The following is a 17036-nucleotide window of genomic DNA, read 5'->3' on the forward strand; positions in this document are numbered from 1 at the left end:
GAAAGTGTCCAAAACAGTCATCTAAAAAAGCTACTTCCAATAACAAAAGCATCCATTGACTACCTCTACAACATTTTTTGTTTTTTTCAATTCAAATAAAATGGTAGGTTGGGACACTACATTTACATTCAACCAACAACCACTCATAGTCACTTTCTTGGAACAATTTTTTGCCATATTGAATACCGTCGAGCTTTAGATAGAAAACTGATATAGTAGGTATGTGAGCAACCAAAGTTGATGGAATTCAATGCCACACATTAAAAGGGTATTTATGAGAAATTGTACGAATCATTAATGCCCACGTTGACCCAGCCATAAAGTGTTTTTATGCAACACATATCTTATAGTCAAGAACAGCATAAATGAATCTCACATTGTTTTCAATTTCCAAATATCTACTTTTTTTCATTATTTATTACATCACAAATGTACCAAAGAGGAAAGGCAAGACATTAAATGTATAAAGAACGGTTGAACTAGTCATATAAAATTAACCTAGGAACATTAACCAGGTATATTCTCAGGAAGGTTGAGTGTTCAAGCCTTGTTGGAGGCAATGTTGGAAATGTATCTATGGTATACGCATACCTTAGTATAAAGAGAAACCGAACTACGCAACCACGTATAGCTATTCACCAAGGTCCCATGACCTAGTGGTATCTTTTCTCCTTCCAAAGTGAAAACGTAGAGGGGTAGGGGGTTCGAGTCGAGTCTCTATTACAAAGAATAACAAGATTTAATTTGCAACGGATAAGGTGCAACTTGCCTCACTAAAAGGGCAGTATTGAATTATCTATACGCTGGTGTATATTCTAAGTAGGTTCCTATAAGGGCTTCCCATATGTAAAACCCCAAAAGAAGGCCGTAATTCGATAGCTTCTAACTGTATTTTCGTAATCCTCTGTATGTACGAATTTCGATAGCTTCTAACTTCTCCATTCTCAAGGACTTGTGTGTGTCGTACAGAAAATCTAGCCAGGACTAGCTAGAGTAGCGGCGTCTCAGATATAGGAATAATGCTGTTGAAGCAGCCACTGCATATGGGAAGACAGTCCAAACTCCCTGCATGACTATACAAATTAGAGTCCTTTAGGTAAAAGGTTAGAACTTGCTGCAAAGGAGTAGCTACGTACCACTACTGTTGCAACAGTAGCCAATGCGAATACAGGGCGTTCTCTCAACAAAAACCCAATCCCCAACTGAGCTTGGAAAGAAAAGAAAAGAAAAACACATCAGCTAGCAAGTTGGTCGATGAGCATTTCTATCACGTTTAGAAATGAGCAAAGGAGAACTTTGTAGAAATGATTGGAAACAGTAATACCATTTGATTCATCAGACTACATATTCAATTACTCGTATTTTTAATCTGGCGACATCCTAAATTTTGCAAGGATTTGTGTTCAATGCATGTGAAACAAAATTTTAAATTCTTACTAAACATTGTGATGGTGATGTGTTTCGTGTGTAAATGTGTTAGTCTATTCTAGCAGAACTCAAATAACCTGGAGTGGAAGGGTTAGTAAGCCACCACAACAGACACCGGCAAAGAAACAATCTGGAGAAATGTCCTGCATTCAGATAAAAGTATTCGCTGAGATGATCAATCCAATAATTATTCAAGATATAAAGTTAGGTTTCAACAGCCGTGCCAGAGAATTACTCAGGGAAAAAGGTCTAGTATTACACAAATCCATCGTTGATGAAAGCAAATTGTTAAGGTCACTTGACGATACAAAAATTTTGCATGTCCTTTTCAGATTCCAGATTTCTAAAGAATGTTCAATTGGTGTATGCAAACACAATATGAAAAGTGACACAAACTAATACACGATATGCTTTATCTCTGTCATAATCTTTCATGGATGTGCCTACCCAATTAGAATATAACCAGATAGTTAAGTGGATCAAGCAGATGCTAACATTAATGCATGCTCTGCTATATATATATATTCCTAATTGCTCTGCTGTGATTTTGAAATGCCAAAATCAATATATATAATTTATAACCAATATGCATAATCCAAATATATATATATATATATATATATGTTTAACATACTAATTGGATAACGGTTTACCATCTCCCTGGAAATGGGAGGTGGGATCTATATTTCAGACGAGGTTGACACAAGTATAGGTCTACCACAGCTCTTTTGTAGTCTCAAAAGGCCATTACCAGTGCATCCCAGCTACATGGAGCGCTTGGAGGGGAAGACTAGAGAAAACCCAACCTTTGAATATATTTTGCAGAAAATAGCTGCCCTCATACTCGAATCACTATTTATTAATGTCTCACGTTGTCAATCCAAGCTTTTACCATTACATCAAGTAATGGCTTCGATGTATTAAACTGTAGGGTAAAGTACAAAGACACCCCCTAAGGTTTGGGGTAAGGCCATGCAGATGAAAGTTTGGCTATCTGTGGACAACCACACCCCCTTGTGAAATTTGTCATTTAAACATAGCCTTAAAACATGTGAAAAGTGCATTTTACACTTCACTAATTTATTAATTTTAATTATAAAATATTAAAATACTTAAACGACCAAATTACCTTCAGCACCCAATCAATCCTACAACCCTACAACCAGATTCTGGCACTGCTACCACACCAAAATCCACAACCACCAACACATACCCGCCCCCACAACCACCACCATCCCCACCCCATCGATTCCGGCAGCGATCTACATATTACCCTTACCTCTCTCTCTAAATTACCCTGTCTCTCTTTCTCTCTTTATATATATACCCCCCCAAACAACACCCAAACACACACACCGACAGAGACCAACATAAATTTCTTCCTTGCAGAGACCAACAGAGAAAGAAAACTGGGTATGGCTTTTGGGTGTTAATTTTTAGGGGAGATGGTATTGAAAGCGAGTGGTGGTGGTCCAGTGATTACGGTGGTGGTGGTGTATATATGTATAGGTGTGAGGGTGTGGCGGTGGTTACAGTGGGTATTGTGTGGCGGTGGTTACAGTGGGTATTGTGTGGCGGTGGTTGGCGGCGACTGCAGTGGGTATTGTGGCTCACCGATAACCGATAACAGTGCAAACGCATTGGGCACGTGAGGGGCACACTATCTGAAGGAAGAAGACGATTGTGGGCGCGTGAAGTTCACGCGGTTTGCAGCGTGCCGGCGCGTGAAGTTCACGCGGTTTGCAGCGTGCCGGCGCGTGGATGCACGTCTGAAGATTTGAAAATTGTCGCCACCTCTGCCGCCCATCGACATCATCAAACCCATCTTTCCAACCAACCCATACTGGCCGCGGGGGAGAAACGACGACTGTGATAAAAACCCGTGGCCGCACCTCGTCGGCTCCCTTCACCAGAACCTTTTCTGCATAATGGAGAGCATGGACTGAACCGGTGAAATACTGCCCAGCGAGACCATCGGTAGATCTCTCTGCCATGGAATAGCTGGAGCTCTGTAGAAGATCATGCGTTGGCGAGGAGTGGGCCACGACTGTCGGTGGAGCTCTTTGCCATGGACTCGTCGAAGCTCTGTATAAGAATCACGCGCTAGCGAGGAACAGGCCACAACCGTCGACGGGTTCTTATCGACGTGCAACTTTGGCGTGTCCATTACAACCGTCCTCCTCCTCCGTTGTGAGGTCAAGAAGACACCGAGGTAAAGGATGCGCCGTCCTCTTCTTTGATTATATATATGTGTATATACAGATTATTGAGAGATAAATATAATATATATATATATATATATATATATATATATCTAAAAATATAGAGGTTAGAAAGGTAATTTCAACATTCAAATAGGTCAATATAAAAATCAAAAGGCAAAAATGTCAATTCATTACCATTGGGCTGTCTTAGGTAACTGTATCAAACTTAAGGGGGTGTTTTTGTCCCAAAATAAACTAAGTTTCATCTGTGTGTCCTTTTGGCAAACCTCAAGGGGTGTCGCTATACTTTACCCTAAACTGTATATATATAAATCCATATTCGATATTATTCACTCATTCATCAATAGAAATCAGTTTGGTCAAAAGTAGTCATAATGATAGACAAATTGGCTTGTAAAAATGATCGGTTCCGATGAAACCGGATGGGCGTGCCAGGAACTGCTGTAGTTTCAAAGAAAGATCCAAACAATATTCCAGATGGAAGATTGCTAGACTAGGTGATTGTGAAGAGGTCTAGAATGAACACCTCTGGGTTCTTTTAGCCTTTCAAAATGGACTTGGGGATTGTTACTTGGCTAAAGAGGATTGAACTACTTATGAAAGTAATTGGCATGAATGTAAAATACTGGAATGTAAAGCAATAAAGTGCGGAACTTAAGCTAAACATGTTGAAAATGCATTGCAATGAAAAGAAAGATTGTATTGAAATGCTGCTGTAATTGTGTTGTGTGTTTGAACAGTCCATCTAAGTAACAATAGCATGCCCTATTTATAGAATTTAGTAATGGTAGTTAACATGTCCCATGACTTTCCACTTGCATGTAACCGCTCGCTTTCTTGGCTGCCACATGTCCCATGACTTTCCACTTGCATTTAACCGCTCGCTTCCTTGGCTTCCAGGTCCCGTGACTTTCCACTTGCATGTAACCGCTCGATTCCTTGGCTGCCATGTATCCCATGACTTTCCACTTGCATGTAACCGCTTGCTTCCTTGGCTGCCACGTGTCCCAAGGTGGTTACTTCACCAAATGGATTTCTTAGATGAATCCACGTGTTGCTTTATGATTGCACCCACGTTTGCATATCACCCTTCCATTGGAATCGGCCATAACAACTTTCCATTGGAAAGTGACCGATGATTATGGTGCAAATAGTTAGAGTTGTGGCCTTTTTATTAAGCCACGTGTCCACCTTTGATTGGTTTTTAGCCAAAGTCTTTAGAAGACAGTGATTTCCACTAGAACGTCGTTCCATTGGAGTCGACCAGGGCAATCCTTCCACTGGAAAGTGTCTGAAAATTATGGTGTAAACGGAATTGATATATGGCAAGTCTTATGTAAAACTCGCAATGTGTTAATTAGTCATTGGCTGAAATATAGGGTGTAAACATTGCCCCAAATTTGATGTGCCTGATATTCTTTGAAGAATTGTAAGGCATATCAAATTTTAGCTATGAGTGAGAATTTGCCATGTGATATTCTTGTTGGTAAGGAATTGAACAACTAAAACTTTTCAGCTGGAATGTACCATTGGGCCGAAAACTTTAATCAGCTTATTAACTAGGACGAAAGTTATAAGCTTAAGGATTTGAAGCCTCACGTCCAATTTTGTTGCCCCCCCAAGGTTTGGAGGTTTACGAGGAGGACGAATTTGTACATCTTCTGGCCAAATACATAGTTGATTGGCCAAGTTTTGCCCCTAAAAGATCACAAGATGTGAATTTGGGACAAATAAAGTACTAGCATTTTTTTCCCAAAATTGGAAGAAAAATACTATGACATTTATATTCTTCGGATGGAAGTCTTCAGATGGAAGAATATACAACAATTAAGAAAATTTTGCCGTTTCCAAAAGAAAATCTGACTGTGGAAAATCTTCTTGCAATGGAAGAAATGGTAACGGCTTCTTATGAAAATGTTTGTCGGCCTTCCTCATGGCCAAGCCACAGTCTTGCTGGCTCAGCGAATTGGCTATGATCAAGTACCATAGGTTGGGGTACTGAAATTATATTTTCTGGGCAACCTTTAGGTAGGTTGTCCATTGGATGCCCCCCAAACACCACTGGAATTGGGTTTGGGTCTGCCAGAGAAATACTCCTCTGTCTAATTTGGTTATCTCCTTGGTCAGGAGGTTTCGATGGAGGGCGTTGCGTTTCGAATGCCATTGCGAAGGCCATAAGTGGCCTTGGTGGTGTGTTTGTAGGTTGTTGAATGTTTGAAAGTGAAACATTCTGTTGGACCTGAAATTGAAAAGTTGCTGGACTGCTGCTGGTGGAGGGTTCTGCACCTCAGATGGAGTCTGCACCTACGATGAAAGTGGTTGAGCTACTGCTGGTGGAAGGTTCTGCACTTAAGGTTCCACTTGAAGTAGAACTTGAATTGGTGGTGGAATCGACTTCACTGCTGGTGGAGTCGACATCACAGGTGGTGGTTGTTGCCGAGCTCGTGGCGTTGTTGACACCTTTTTCTTTCTCGGAGATTTTCCTTGAATTCTCGAGAATATTGCTCACATTTTTCTTCCATCCTTCGGTACCTTTGGTAGCACTCTTCATGTTCTTTGGCCATCTCTAGGTAGTACTCGTCACGTTCTTTGGCCCTCATTCGATAGTACTCTTCACGTTCTTTGGCCATCTTTTGGTAGTATTCTTCATGTTCAAGGCTTAGCTATGCCATAAGAAAGATCTTTTACTAGTTGTCCCACCGGGCGTGCCAATATGTTTGGCCTGTAAAAATGGTTGGTTCCGATGGAACCGGATGGGCGTGCCAGGAACTGATGTAGTTCCAAAGAAAGATCCAAACAATATTCCAGATGGAAGATTACTAGACCAAGCGATTGTGAAAAGGTCTGGAATGAACACCTCTGGGTTCTTTTTGCCTTTGAAAAAGGACTTGGGGACTGCTACTTGGCTAAAGAGGATTGAACTACTTATGAAAGTAATTGGCTTGAATGTAAAATACTGGAATGTAAAGCAATAAAGTGCGGAACTTAAGCTAAACATGTTGAAAGTGCATTGCAATGAAAAGAAAGATTGTATTGACATGCTGCTGTAATTGTGTCGTGTGTTTGAACAGGCCTTCTAAGTAACAATAGTATGCCCTATTTATAGAATTTAGTAACGGTAGTTAGCATGTCCCATGACTTTCCACTTGCATGTAACCGCTCGCTTCCTTGGCTGCCACGTGTCCCGTGACTTTCCACTCGCATGTAACCGCTTCCTTCCTTGGCTGCCACGTGTCCCATGACTTTTCACTTGCATGTAACCGCTTCCTTCCTTGGCTGCCACGTGTCCCATGACTTTCCACTTGCATGTAACCGCTTCCTTCCTTGGCTGCCACGTGTCCCAAGGTGTTTACTTCACCAAATGGCTTTCTCAGATGAATCCAAGTGTTGCTTTATGATTACACCCACGTTTGCATATCACCCTTCCATTGGAATCGGCCATAACAACTTTCCATTGGAAAGTGACCGATGATTATGGTGCAAATAGTTAGAGTTGTGGCCCTTTTATTAAGCCACGTGTCCACCTTGGATTGGTTTTTAGCCAAAGTCTTTAGAAGATAGTGGTTTCCACTGGAACGTCGTAGTACCTTCCATTGGAATCGACCAAGGCAATCCTTCCATTGGAAAATGGCAAATAATTATGGTGTAAACAAAATTGATATATGGCATGTCTTATGTAAAACTCGCCATGTGTCAACTAGTCATTGGCTGAAATATAGGGTGCAAACATGACCAAGATCAGATATATCAGACAAATGGCATTGTTAACATAGTAGCAAACGAATGTAAGAACAACTATTAGAGCTACAGGGATAATTAGTGATTGAAATCACCGCCAAGTGATTGAAAAGTAACACATGTAGAGCACAGATGAACACTAACCATCACCCCCGCTAGGAAAGCTGTTGGATTTCTCACTCCGAAGGAAAATCGTTCAACTGCAGGTCATCACATACAAAACCATCAATAAACAATAATGAGGATTCAGGAAAGACATATACAGGATACTCATGTTCAAAGAATGCAGAATAAGCTGTAAAGATGTCGAAATATATATATATTGTTATAAATACATGCCTCAATTATTGAAAGGAGCTACACAAGTTATGAAATAGATGGATAATACAAAAGAATCTATAGAAATATATCTTCTCTTGAGCATTTTGTCCAAGTTGCATCTCATCTAGGTAATAAACTTGTTTGGCAGAGTTAACTAAAAGAGTAAAAATAAGCGGGGTAAAAAGGGAAAGAAGAAAAAGGCAGCTAGCTGTTGGTATTTGGTAAGTCTACTGGGGAACAGGGGTTGTACCAAACAAATGGGTTCAAGTCTCCGCCTAAGTTTGAACGGTGTCTTCACAAACACTAGAACAGATGGGTTCATCTGCTCAAGCCTCAAACATAATTGCAATAATTTTTTTTGCAAATTGCAATGGAAGAAAAATCATCGGAAATTATGTTGTTTCATGATGATATTTTTGTATTGTCAGACAAGGATATATCAATGTCTTGAAAATACTGATGTATCCACGGTACATAAAAAATATCGTGTATATTTATTCAATGATGGGACTAACAATTAGGCTTTTGTACATGCACAATGACATTTTTTGCCGTCTTGACACCATTCCAAGCACTGAGACCTATCAAAATTCAGCTAATTCCAGAACACCATGTCCCATAGTTTGCTTTCGTCAATGGCTTCCGTTAGATGGTGAAATTCTTTGAAGATGATCTAGGAAAGGGTTCAAACTTCATATTAAATGGTCTAGAATAATCTTTAGCAAACTAATATGGAAAAAGAAGAGCCAATTACATGTGAATGTCCAATTATTTTGGGTAAATTTCACAAAGCAACAGCCACAAAACTTCGTCACCTATCTAATTGCTAAACATCCATCTGAATAATTGATAAACCGTAGATTGATCTCCCATACATTATGAGAAAATGATGAGGAATCTGGTGGAGGAATTGACATACTGCTAGACATTACAATATGTTGACTGACACTATGTTCTATGCATGCACATATAGAATTTAGAAATGAAAAACATGCACAAAAAAGTTAATATGGCCATGAAACTCACCGAAACCTGCGAGATTTCCATATCTTTGCACAATCCGTGTAATGCTCAGTGCTTTCTCTTTACCAATCCCTAACTACAGTCAATAGTAGGATTATATATAGTTCAAAACTTATTAATACATACATTAACACATAATATCCTTTTAATAAAAGCATAAATAATATATTCTCCATTAGAGAGCTTGATATAAGTTGTTGGGCCCATTTCATAACAGCTTAATATCAAAAGACCAGTTCCACACCCAAAAGGACTAGTCAGTTGTAACCCTCCTGGCACCCACTTAAGAACCCTATGACCTCCCAATACACAGGATTTGGGACTCAAAAAAAAGACTGTGGCAGGCTTCGCAGCCTAGACTCGAGTTCCCTCGCAAAGGAGAAATTATTAGATAGTCCTGAACCATATGCCACTTGGGGGTCTAGTCCAATCAAAACCATGTTCAAGTTTCTTTATAATATCTTATTAAACTTTTGGGTCCACTTTTCTTTATTGGAGAGTTTTAATTGGATTGGACCACATGGTCCAGGACGATCTAATAATTTCTCCTGGCTCCTTGCAAAGGGTATCCATGCCTCCACGGAATCACATAATAGTTCCCTCGAGCCACATGGACTGACTCTGATACCAGGGGTGGAGCCAGGATATATGGTTTGGGGGGAGCAAACTATTATAAATTTTATCGAGAAGATTTAATACAAGACTTTTTAAAAACCAAAAGCATTCCATTCTCTATTACATGTATACAAAAATATATCTAGCCAAAGTTTGGCATACTTGGTTACAAAATTAGATGGAAAAAGTTACATCAATCGAGTGCACGATAGTTTGAAACCACTGCACACTAGGGCTGTAAATGAACCAAACTTTCGACAAACAGCTCGAGCTCGGCTTGTGTTCGTTTGTTTAGTAAACGAACCAAACTCACGGTTTTTCTAAGCTTGTTTCGTAATCAAACCAATCTCAAACAGCTATGAGCTCGGCTTGTTTGTTCGCGAACTAAGCTCGTGAACAGGCTCGTAATCAAAGCTCGTTAGAGCTGGATTATTTTGTCTCTGAATAATCCAGCGTTAGAGCTGATATATATTTCTTGTATTACATATAATATATATTACATATAGAGTTGGCTTCCCAAGCACACTCCTCAGTCCTCAGACATTCAATAATACAGATCAATAATACGGCTCTAGAGACTTCCATTTTGCTACTTTTCAAGGTGTACTCAAGTACACTACAGATTTCAAAGTGACTTCTCTTCTTCTGAATTTGCCTTTAATTTTCTCTCCCTCTCTCACTCCTCTCAAATTCTCAAAGGCTTGTGGTCTCTTGAATCCACAGGCAACAAGTCGGGTGACCTTCTGGTGAATTTCTCTCTCCTTTCTCCCTCTAAATCTCTCATTCTACGATTTATATCTCTTCCTCTCTTATCTATCATTGTTTACTCTACTTTTAGGGTTTAGTTCTTTCTAAAATTTTACTCATATCAACGTATTACAGAAGGGTGTTTTAAACCAGTACTATTTCAACTTATTGTTTTTAAAAATATGTTCATTTGCAAGGTCTGCACCTCTGTTGACTGTTGGTGAAGGATTGGATTAACTAATTACAGAAGGGTGTTTGAGAAGATTGAAGTTGCAGCAATTTTTCTTTTTGGATAGTTTTTCTTATTATTGTGAAAGAAATTTTGTAATTATACACTGTTAAAACTTGTCAATGAAAATTTCTTAGTTCCATGTTTGATTATGCTTCACAATATCGTATAGTTCTTCTCTATCTATGATTCTATTCAGAGAGCAGCTTTAACTCATAGATAGCAAGCTTTATAACGAGCTCCTTATCGAGCTCGAGCTTGAAAACAAGCACAAGCTTGAGCTTGGCTCGTTAAAATAAACGAGCTAAGCGAGCCGAGCTCAAGCTTGCTCCTCTAAAGTTGAGCCACGCTCGAACAGTAATATGGAAGCTCGGCTCGAGCCCGAGCCGAGCTCAAACAACCTTGTAAAAAGGTTGAGCCGAGCTCGAACAGCCTATGGCTCGGCTCGGCTCGGCTCGTTTACAGCCCTACTGCACACAAATACACACAAAAAAAAATATTTATTAAATGTACAAAGGTATATAATATATACATATTGTATAAATGTACATGGATAAATGTATTATACTGTATATATAGTATTAAATGTCATTATGTATAGGTGTATTCAATATAGACAAGAGTATTGGAAAATCATAAAAAGAAAAATAGTATTAGGGCTTTGAAGAATGAAAAACTAGTGAAATTTTTTAATAAAGAAAATGAGAAACAGGTGAAAGAGGATTAAGAGAGAGAATGAACTTACATATTTAATCTTTATCTTTTCCCCACCAATGAACTCTCATTGCAATAATTCATACAGCTGATACAACTATACAAGCTTTTGCATCTTTGCATTCGTGTTTTCCATTTGGTGCTTTCCAAGTCTATGCTTTGTTATGTAGCTTTAGGTAATATTACATATATTTATATATATATATATGGTATCATACTGGGCAACTATATATATTACAAGAGGTTGTGATTGGGTTGGGCTTAAAATAAAGAACTAAATGTTACTTTCATGTAATTGGGTTGTGCTAATATTATATTACAAAAGGGCTGATATTTTATTTCTAATGGATTCAGCTAATATTAACTAACTAAATGTTTAATGTAAGTGGGTTGGGTTAATATATTTGGGGGAGCCAAGTTTGGGCTTACGCAAATTTAAGACTGATGGGCCATACTACTATAAAAAGTTTCAAAATTTTTGTGGCTCCGCCCGTGATACCACTGCCACCGGATTGTTTTGGCACTCAAAAAGATTACTCACTTTTGAGGTTCCTTGCACCTACTTAAGAAGTACTCCATGACCGCCCAATAATGAATAACCTGGTGTGGGATTCAGAACATGCTTATGCAACAGAACATTAAGCTTTAGAGATACTGGTTGTCTAAGATAATATAATAGCCATGGTTATGGAAGGTCTTGGGTTCAAGTTTGTTTCACCATTCTATTGGTGTCTAAGTTCTGTCTGCTTGCCTCTCTGCATATGAGAAAATATCGTGAGGCAAAATGCCAGAGAATTTGATATACATTGTTGGGTCCATTCTTCAACAGTTCAAAATATTGAATCAATTGATAGTCTAACATTCTCAACATTGTAAAGCTTAGGTTGAGTGCAAATAAATTAGCTGGATTATTAGTGTGCATGTGTCAAGAATGAGTAAGTAGAACAAACCTTTGAACAAACATCATCGGATGCTCCAGACTGCCTAAAGAGCTTCCCAAGGTAAAATGGTACCATATCACTTATACAAACTCCCCTGAAGAGTTATGGAAGTATCACATGATAGGGGAAATGAATACTAACTTTTACATAAAATTATGAAGCACCACCGAAAAGAGTGTTACAGCTTCAAGCATGTTGCTACAGCCAGAGAGCTCCTATATATAATAATATATAGACAACTGAAATTGCAACAATAGCTCATAGAGAACTAATGAGAGAAACGGAATTGTACTAACCAGTATACCCACAGAACTGTAGATATTATGTACGGACCATTACTGGAGAATGATGCAACAAATGACTTCCATGTCCCATCCAAAGATAACAACCGTGCTAAGGAGATTCCAACCTGCAGTTAATTAGCTAGAATATGGATTACAAGTTCAAATAAACAAGTGAATCATAAAACGCTTGATATAAGAGTATAAGACAGAAGGTCTAATAAACTACAGAGGCGTAAGGTAAATGAAGGGTAAACGCTCGAGTCTGTGAAACAAAAATACCAGTACAAAGGACAGACCCAAATATTTAAAGCCTCTTCACTAATGAAAAGCCCACAGCCAGCAGCCATGAGTAACCAAAAGTAGATCCATCTGCAACAAGTCAACTAGGCAAAGTATCAAAAAAATGGAATGGCATAAAAGAATAGGCTTTAAGAGGCAAGATAGTCTTGCCAATCTCTTACACATTGAAATAAAACCATAGCACCAACAGATAGGGTATTGTTCAATTCTTTATGCATTTAATAAACCCATCCCAATCACAATTTCTAGTGTAATCATTGTAATAACGTTAACAGAAGATGACAATCAAGTGGAAAAATACTTGAAAGAATTAACGAATATAAAGTAGAGTAATTTTTTGATGAATTGATGGAAACAATTTGGCATATAGGCATACTCAGAAGCAAAATACTGATTTCTATCAAGTGTGGAGTAGAACCAGATATATACCCTGGGGCATAAGCGGGAAGTACAACTTTGTATCCAAAAGCTTTAAAAGTGAAGCCCGAAGAGGATGCAGCTAAAGTGGAAGAGGATGAACCATCAGCCAGAAGCTGAATTCCAAGTGATGATCCATGAGCAGGCTGCTTCAGGCTGACAGATACTAGTGTCACTGTTGCAGCTATGCCCAGGGCAATTGCTAACTTTGCCAGGAATGAACCTTCTTTACCAGCAGTTTTACTTTCATGATTTTTTAATACCTCGCCAACAACCTGATCTTGTCCCTCTCGAGCAACTCCAGATCCTGCAGCCTCATAAGATTCTGCATCCTCATGCTGAGAGCTTCTGATCCTATCTCAACCAAATTAATATATTATATATTTATGCAAAAGTAATATGCAGTAAACATCAAAGGATTGCCCATTGATTGATCAACATGCATGAACTAAAAACATCAAATGAGAAACACGAACGTGAGTTAAATGAAAATTTGAGCATGCATCAGAAACTATGTTCCTTTGAGATGAGCAATCACCACTAAAAGTGATGTAGAAATGCTATTGACAATAATAAATCCGTAACAAAGGTAAAAATATTGACTAATTTTCAAATGAAATCCATTATTAATATATTGACTAATTTTCAAATAAATCCATTGTTAAAGCATTAAATAGAAGAATAGAAGATAGCACTGTAAATAGGGACTAGAAAATTAACAATAACAGGAAAAGCAATAATCTCAGCAGGACATGATTCAAGATCTGCTCCTTTAGGAAACACAGTTCATTTCCAATTAGTAGTTACGACCATCTTCAGATTTTCCCAAGAATGGATCTGCACAACTTGAAGTACTTATTATACTTAATATGAACTGAATTATTATCATTTATATTATGTGGGCTAATCAAAGGTCAAACATCACAACAGGGCATCACCCAAATTTCTTACCATATTCTCTACTATTACTCAAACACAACAAAATCAGTTGATCAATTATGACCAAGTGAAACAAAACTTTTTAAACAATAATCATGCAGAAATAATATAGCTTCTATATGTGTGGATAAAAATTATCATTTGAAGATTCTGAGAAATCACTACACAACCTATAAAACTACAGAACAGTTTCCAGTCATCAATCCATGGCTCACTTGGCCTAGAAGAATAATTACTACTATAATTGTCTAACTGTCCAGCTGTTGAAGGTTAATGGACTTGTGGATAAGAAGAACCAAAACTCAAGCGGCTGATCAATAGTCCCTAAGAAAACAAGTTGTAAGATGTAAGACCAACAACATTTTGGTAGATGATAAGCTAAAGATGTGTGATGCATGAGGTGAATGATTTCAGATCCTTTATATAACAGCAAACCTTTGTTTAGACTTTAGAGAAGTCAGGAAATCGTTAATGAGGATGGGTTAGTTCATCAAATAGTTGGGGGGCAAAGGCATGTGTTGGATCTTAGTTCCTCGCTGGACAAATTTGGGAACCTTGAAGGAGAGAAATGGTGAAAAAAGTAGAATTTTCTTTGTCAAAGACAGCTATCTCATATTTTGATAATGGTGTGGCAGATGTGGTCTTCAGTAATCAATATAGAGAAAACATTAGTTTCAAATCCTATGGAAACTTTTAATTCCAACTGAAGTAATATTTGGCTCGAGAGGTTGTACATTGGGGGCTCAAGCCGTGAACTCTGGAGGGTTACGCCTTTATGCATTTGGTGGTGTATTTGGCTCGAGAGAAATAGGAGATCCTTTGAAAGGAAGGAGAATCCTATTGGAATGTTGAAGTTCTCAATTATTAGTACGCTATTTTGTTGGGTTTTAGGAAAAATTTGAAAATCCATAGAGGAGTTTGTAGATCTTTTGGGTTCTTTGAGGGTTTAGAGGTCCTATTTGGCCTTTTGTATCTTTTGAGGGATGTATTCCCCTTTTGCAAGCTCTTTATAAATCTTTACTTAACAAAAAAAAAAATTCCAACCGAAGTAATAAAGACATGAATGATAGGCCAGTGGTTCAATTGGTTTAGGATGATGAGAGGAAATTAGAAATGAATCAACTGAGGTTTCAAACTGAATTCTCAGGAAGAATGAAGATTTAGTAGTGGTGAATAAGGTGGATTAGGCTGTTAGGTGTTCTACTTCAGTCCTGATTAGAACTTTACAAGATCTGCATTTGGCGTTGTATTGGAGGTGATTAATATGATAGGATCCTTTCTGAAAACAAAAGCCGTATCAAAATTTATGTATGTATGAGAAGTTCATTTTATTGATAGGAATGAGCTTCTAGATTTTCCATTATTAGCTGGGGGGTGTCATATGTGGCCCAATGACAAGAATCACGAGTGCTAAATCATGACCAGCTTAGGTGAAGATTTCTCATGACACCATGGGGGAAGCACTACTTTGATATGAAGAACATTCAGTATTACTGACCCATCTAAGACTATGCTCCTATCATGTTAAACTGTAGGGGTTTGAGGAGACCTAAGAGTCCAGATGGAGAAACTTCCTAGCTGTTTAATATTAGCTTCAGGTAGAGATGCCAGGATGGAGGATTGTGTAAATAAATCCAGAGGATCTCTTTTGTGATTAGAAGATGGAAGAGATGATTGTGTTCTTTAAGAAGCTTTACTCGGCCAATGAGTAATGTAAGAAGGTGAATGTAATTCAATTGTTTAATTTCTTGTGCAAAAACATCTTTCTGGATATGAAAGTGCAGAGTTATTTACATCATCCGGGGCAACAATTCCTTGTCTGTGTTTCATCACTGAATACGAGCGACCATTCATCATTTGATTGCAGGACTTATATTCTCTGAATTTGTGTTATATTTTACATGAAGAATAGAGATGTTAAGTCTGTCAATTATACCTTTTTCCTTTCAACTCCTCAGAGATATACAACAAAATACATCAGCATATTATTTCTAAGCTCATGTCAAGTCCCTAAATTAATAAGAAAACAGTAGCCCACCTCAGGAAACAAAAAATTAAAAACCTCCCACTGCACAACTCCTAAATCACAGCTCCATCCATGGTATCTTCAAATTAAACAACTAATTACATCATCTTCTTCATTAGCCTCTTGCATATAAGAATTTATTATCTATATTTGATGCTTCACAACTTATTATGCTTCTTCGCAACGAAATGACTGACAATAAACCCACTTAAAATTATAGCACAAAAAAAAAAAAAAAAAAAAAAAAAAAGACTCTGTGATTGCATAAACACAAATTTAGAACGAAAGAGAGAGACAAACACAATCAGTCAAAAACATACCAATAGCAATAAACAGGTATATATTTATATATGCACATTTGTATATATATACACACACACACACACACACACACGAGCTTGAATTATATTGAAGCTATATAAACAATCCGTTACCGGGAACTCGAGGATTTGAAGAAACGGGTTACATTTACAAGCTTCGCTTCCTCCGAGAACAATACTCTGCGACGAGCACTGAAACAGCTTGAATGCTTCAAATTTGGTCGATTAAAGAAAAGGGTAGTCGGCAAACTTGGTCGCAAAGAAGGCCCATGTGTAAGAGCCGCCACTGCAGACATTGGCGATCTTTAATAGACCCACTTAACTCAACTGAACAATGCTGATTCTACTACAGTTGGTGATGAGATTGGGCGCAGAGCAGTGGTAGTTCAGGAGAGAGGCGAGAAATTGACGGGGGTTTTGGTTCCATGTGACTGGGTTTGAACTTTGAATGAATGAATGAATGGTTAGGGAGAGAGAATCAGTGGGGATATGCCAAGTAATCTGTTCGGTGTGCTGTGGCTGGGTTGATACATTGTGGGCCATATTGTGAGGATTGGGTCCCCTGTCTTTGTAATATAAAACAAATATTTCTTTGCCATGTTAATTGCCAGTAAGAGGTTATGTTTGGTCCGCAAATTCGGGCCAACCACTGTTTAACAACGTACCGATCACAAGGGAGAAAATATGGTACGTGCTTGCTGCACCCATGAACATGGTAGTTGTCCGCACGTGTTGTATAAGATGTGTCCGATGCACTGTACACGAATAC

At 38.3% G+C, this 17036-nt stretch overlaps 1 protein-coding gene across 2 annotated transcripts; it reads right to left on the reverse strand.

Annotated features, from left to right (window-relative positions):
* Positions 1-358: 358 nt before the first annotated feature.
* On the reverse strand, positions 359-16736 carry LOC132306744 (uncharacterized). Of its 2 annotated transcripts, none has more exons than XM_059804290.1 (10): positions 16382-16736; positions 12995-13330; positions 12562-12634; positions 12278-12390; positions 11991-12075; positions 8739-8811; positions 7536-7591; positions 1506-1571; positions 1137-1202; positions 359-1065 (listed from the first exon to the last, which is right to left on the reverse strand). In XM_059804290.1, exons 1-10 carry the CDS (start codon positions 16561-16563, stop codon positions 985-987), a joined length of 1131 nt encoding a protein of 376 aa, XP_059660273.1. In that variant the 5' UTR covers positions 16564-16736; the 3' UTR covers positions 359-984. The 2 variants fall into 2 exon arrangements, with proteins under 2 accessions (XP_059660273.1, XP_059660272.1); XM_059804289.1 differs by having other exon boundaries at positions 12995-13336.
* Positions 16737-17036: the final 300 nt, after the last annotated feature.

Source organism: Cornus florida, unplaced genomic scaffold (assembly GCF_030987335.1).
Source record: "Cornus florida cultivar Cherokee Brave unplaced genomic scaffold, ASM3098733v1 CherokeeBrave_3.0.0_Hap2_Chr05, whole genome shotgun sequence".
NCBI classification, from domain to species: Eukaryota; Viridiplantae; Streptophyta; class Magnoliopsida; order Cornales; family Cornaceae; genus Cornus; species Cornus florida.